At 66.5% G+C, this 4,813-nt stretch overlaps 1 protein-coding gene across 3 annotated transcripts; it reads left to right on the top strand.

Annotated features, from left to right (window-relative positions):
• Positions 1 to 220: 220 nt before the first annotated feature.
• LOC141474202 (interferon alpha-inducible protein 27-like protein 2B) lies at positions 221 to 3,736 on the top strand. 3 transcript variants are annotated; one of them, XM_074161993.1, is made up of 5 exons: positions 221 to 1,060; positions 1,353 to 1,420; positions 1,726 to 1,764; positions 2,687 to 2,848; positions 3,015 to 3,736. In XM_074161993.1, exons 2-5 carry the CDS (start codon positions 1,417 to 1,419, stop codon positions 3,101 to 3,103), a joined length of 294 nt encoding a protein of 97 aa, XP_074018094.1. In that variant the 5' UTR covers positions 221 to 1,060; positions 1,353 to 1,416; the 3' UTR covers positions 3,104 to 3,736. The 3 variants fall into 3 exon arrangements, with proteins under 3 accessions (XP_074018094.1, XP_074018095.1, XP_074018096.1); XM_074161994.1 differs by having other exon boundaries at positions 611 to 1,060; positions 1,334 to 1,420; XM_074161995.1 differs by having other exon boundaries at positions 1,021 to 1,074.
• The last annotated feature ends 1,077 nt before the right edge of the window (positions 3,737 to 4,813 follow it).

Raw genomic sequence — 4,813 nt, 5'->3', positions numbered from 1 at the left:
GCCCGCAAAGGGCACCCAAGGGCCAAAATACGGGGTGGTGGGTGCGTCGCCAGCCTGAGCACCCTGTGGTCGGTGCGGAGGCTCCGTGTCCCAGGCACACACGTTGGCCACGGCACCATCTCGCTCTCCGAACACACGGGTCCCCTTGCTCTGGCACGGTCACGGGCACTGTGGGACTGTACGGGCAGCCCCACAGCCGGGGATGCACCTGGGGCCGGGCACAGGCAGAGGCTGGATCTGGGGGTGGGCGAGAGATGCTCCCCACAGCCCCTGCCCAGCCTCAGGCTTCACCGCGGCCACCGGCTCCTTCCAGGGTCTCACCAGCCAGAGCCGGTGGCCGCTGCCAGGAGCGGTGGGTGGCCCCGTGCCCAGCCCCACGCCGCCCACCTCTCCCTCCCAACCCTACATACTTCTTCATATGCCCATATGGAGTCGGCCGGCGTTATGGAATGTTAAGAAGTATGTATTTTTGGGCTGGGACCCCCGCGCCGGGACCCTCCTCGACCAGCACCGGCCCAGGCAGCGCCTCGGGAGAGACGGTGCGTCCCTGGGGCTGGTAAAAAGGAACCAGATCAACTTGCAACTGGATTTGGTCCCCTTCAACCAGCTGCAGCGGCGCATTCACTACAGCACCCGCTGCGCAGAACGGGGCTTGGGCCGCTTTTTGAGGGGGCGCAGCCGGAGGCCGGGGGACATCCCCGCGCTGCCCAGACCCCCCCCGCGCTGCCCGTCGGCCTCCTCATAAACGGCGGGGGTTCAGCGGTCCCGACCGGCCGGGAAATGCCCCGCGAAGCTCCAGAGACCACGGCGCAGGAGCCTCCCGGAGCGCCGTCCCCAGCGAGCCCCGGGGGAGGCGCCGGCGGAGGAGGAGGAGGAGGCAGAGGAGGAGGAGGAGGAGGAGGAGGAGGAGGAGGAGGGTGATCCCCGTCGGGAACCGGGAAAACGAAACTGCGCAGAGCCCTTTCTGGGAAATTCGCTGTCGTGACGTCACCCGAGGGCCCTGCCATCAGCAGCGGGCGCTGGCGGCGCAGCGACATCTCCGTGGGAAGCGAAGCGAGAGGTTGGTGGCACAAGGTGATGGGGCCCCACGATGGGTGCTTGGGGACAGCCCCCCTTTTCTGAGGGGGGGGGGATACAAAGGCGGGGGGGCTGCTCACCCCGCAGCGCTGGCGGAGCCGCCGGGAAGCCCCGGGCTGGGAAGAAAAGCGGGGTCTCGGGAGGGTGTCTGCTTTTGTGGGGTGGCCGGGGGCCCCTGGGGGGCAGGATGGGTGGGAGGGGGGTGGCTGTGGGAGCTGTGGCCGGCCCCGCTCACCGCCCCCACCACCCTGGGAAGAAACTCTTGCTCCCCAAAGGACCAGGCTCGGACCGGACCCCGCACACCTCCCGCTCCAGCGCTGCCCCCCAGGCCAGCCCACCATGGGTAAGTGTCGCGGGGACACGGGGCACGCAGTAAACGTCCCTCTGCTTTTGAGCGGGGTCTCGGGGGGGCTGAGGGGCTCGGGGGTCTCCGTGCCGGCCGCGGGCAGTGGGGCTGTGCCGGTCAGGGCTGTCCCGGTGGGGTGATGCACCGGGATGCTCCTGGGAAGGGGCAGACGCTGCCCCAGCGGGCAGGGGGGGACCCGGGGGTGTGGGCAGGGGATGGAGGAGCCCCTCGCAATGCTGCCCAGAGCGGGGGGGCAGCAGCTCGCCCCCCCCTGACCGCCCGCCCTCTCTCCTTTGTTACAGACTTTCTCGGCACTGCCATCGGGGCGGTCGCAGGGATCGGTAAGGCGCTGGTGGGCGCGGGGATGGCTGATGCCATGCGGGAATAAAGCGCTTATTTTGCGGGGCGTCGCGCTGCTGCTCTGCACACCCAGAGCCCTCTCGGGGGGTGCCGCCCCCTCCCCAAGCCCTGCCCCCAGGGTGCAGGACCCCCTGATCCCCCCTCTAGGGAGGTTTGGCCCCGGGACCTGCACCACCCTGGCTGTCCCGGGCGGGCTGCAGCTCTGCCTTCACGCCACTTCCCCCCCCCTCCCGATTTCGGGGTGGGGGATGCATGTGGCTGAGGAGCGACGCGGGTTTTGCAGCCTGGGGACACGCGTGTGCCAGCCGGAGCGACCCCCCCCGGACCCCTTGCATCTCTCCCGTGCCTCCCAGCTGTATCTGACCCCCAAATAAAGACACACACCCCCCCACGCACGCAGTTTCAGCCTCCTCCTCCCGTCGTGATGCGCGGAGAGGGGCCGGCCCCGGGGCGAAACGGGGGGATGGTCCAGTTTCTGGATGGTCTGGTGGGAGGTGTCCCTGCCCAGGGCAGGGGGGGTTGGAACTCGATGATCTTTAAGGTCCCTTCCAACCCAAACCATTCTGTGATTCTACGATCAGCAGCGCTCGGGTGCCCAGTCCCATCCCCGGGCTGGCAGAGGGGACTCGGCCGGGCTGGGGTCTGCGAGTGCCGGGGAGACTTTGGGTGCTGCTGCGAGGGAGGGGGCAGCGCTGGCCTGAGCCTGGAGATGTGTCTGCAGCCGCTGCTGCAGCCCCGCACGCCTCTCCTCTCCTCCCTTCCTGAGGATGGGTTGTCCCTGTCCCTGCACCCCACAGCCCTCGCTCCCCGCTCTGACACCTCTGTCCTTCCTGGTCGCACTGGTGGCAGGGGAGATGCAGGTCACAGAGACCCCCCCCTCACGCTGTGCTGTCCTGCCTGCAGGAGTGGCAGTCGTTGGAATCCCTGTGGCCATCGGTGCCCTGGGCTTTACAGCGACCGGCATCGCCGCTGGGTCGGTGGCTGCCAAGATGATGTCGGCCGCTGCCATAGCCAACGGCGGAGGAGTGGCTGCGGGCAGCGCCGTGGCCGTGCTGCAGTCGATCGGTGAGTGGGGAGTTTAAGGAGTTCACACAACGTCTAACAATTCTGCTGTCAGCCAGTCGAGCTTAAAGCCATTTCACTTGGGGGAGCTCCCCCAGGCAATGGGGCGCAGTGGAGACCCCTTGCCGGGGCTGGGGGGCTTGGGCTGATTCCTCCTCCTCTTCCTCAGGGGCAGCGGGAGTCCCCACAGCTGTGCAGGCTGCCCTGACAGCCGTCGGGGCTGCCACTGGGGCTGCCATGAGTTCTGGTGAACAGTGACACCGCCCCCGGACACCCACCGGGATACTCACTGATGTCTGCTGTGATCCCACAACACCGCACCCCCGCTGCGAAGCCCCCTCGATCCCCGCTGGGACCCCCTGCATCTCTCCCGTGTGATAAACTCAAACTTTATTCTAAGCAAACAACTTGATGCTAACCAAAACTGTTTAAGGCCCCAACAAAATTAATAAACCACAGGTCTGAGATGTAAAACGGAACCAACTGTACACAACGGGCTTAAGAATTCTTAACGAGGATCCAAAATGTGCAATTGCTCACTGAATAAGGCGAGGGCTCTCACCTTGCCCAGAGTTACTGTGGGGGGTGTCCCGACCCATGGGGAGAGTCCCAAAGCTGCATCCCGGCTGCTCTGAGGGGACCGACTCGATTTGCCCTCTGCGGGGCTTCATTTACACCCGAATCGAACCTGGTCTCTGGTCAGATTTGGTCGTGTTGGTCCTCGTCGTCGGAAAGACGTTTCTTCCTTGTGTGTTGCCCGAAGCGTGCCGGGGATGGCAGCCACCACGCGGCTTCCAGAAGCTTCGTCCTTGAGGGGGGTGAGGGAGGGGTGGACCTGCCGCACGTCCCCTGCTGCTGTATCTGACCCCCAAATAAAGACCTCCCCAAGGCAGCCTCCTGATGTGCCGAGCGGGGCCGGCCCCGGGGCGGGACGGGTGGGACAGGGTCACCCCAGTGGGCACTATGGGACTGTACGGGCAGTGCCACAGCCAGGGATGCAGCTGGATTCGGTCCCCTTCAACCAGCTGCAGCGGCACATTCCCTACGGCGCCCGCTGCGCCCTCACCCCCCCTGGCGCAGAGGGGCTGCCGCCAGGGGGGCTGGCTGCGCCCTCGGGGTGAGGGGTGGGCGCAGGGAGCGGGGAAAGGGGGTTTGCAAAATGGGCCTTTGGTTGTTTTTTGAGGCTGCCCGCTGGAGGGGAGGCAGCCGGGGGGGCTGCACCTCCGCCGCCAGCCGGGGGACATCTCTGCGCTGCCCGTCGGTGCCGTCATAAACCGTGGGGTCTCAGCGGTCCCAACCGGTCGGGAAATGCCCCACAAAGCCCCAAAGACCACGGCCCAGGCGTGAGGAGCCTCCTGCAGCCCTGGGGCTTGACACCCGGGGACGGGCAATTAAGTGCCCCACTGCTTGGCCACCGTCTGAACTGGCAGAGCCAGGCACACCAGAGGTCAACTACACGATGGATGAAGATATGGGAAACGAAACTGGAAGCCATTTCTTGGAAATTCGCTGTCATGACGTCACCCGAGGATCCTGATATCAGCAGCGGGTGCTCCCGGCACACCAACATCTCCGTGGGAGGCGAAGGGAGAGGTTGGTGGCACAGGGTGCCGAGGCCCCACGATGGGTGTTTGGGGACAGCCCCCCTTTTCCCAGCTCTGGGCTGGGAAGAAATGTGGAACTGGGGGGGTGTCTGCTTTTGTGGGGTGGCCGGGGGCCCCTGGGGGGCAGGATGGGTGGGAGGGGGGTGGCTGTGGGAGCTGTGGCCGGCCCCGCTCACCGCCCCCACCACCCTGGGAAGAAACTCTTGCTCCCCAAAGGACCAGGCTCGGACCGGACCCCGCACACCTCCCGCTCCAGCGCTGCCCCCCAGGCCAGCCCACCATGGCTAAGTGTCATGGGGACATGGGGCACGCCGTAAACGTCCCTCTGCTTTTGAGCGGGGTCAGGGGGGCTGAGGGGCTCGGG

This window comes from Numenius arquata, chromosome 21, assembly GCF_964106895.1.
Source record: "Numenius arquata chromosome 21, bNumArq3.hap1.1, whole genome shotgun sequence".
Classification (NCBI taxonomy): Eukaryota; Metazoa; Chordata; class Aves; order Charadriiformes; family Scolopacidae; genus Numenius; species Numenius arquata.
The sequence above is the reverse complement of the archived record's forward strand: the minus strand, read 5'-3'. Positions and strand labels throughout refer to the sequence as shown.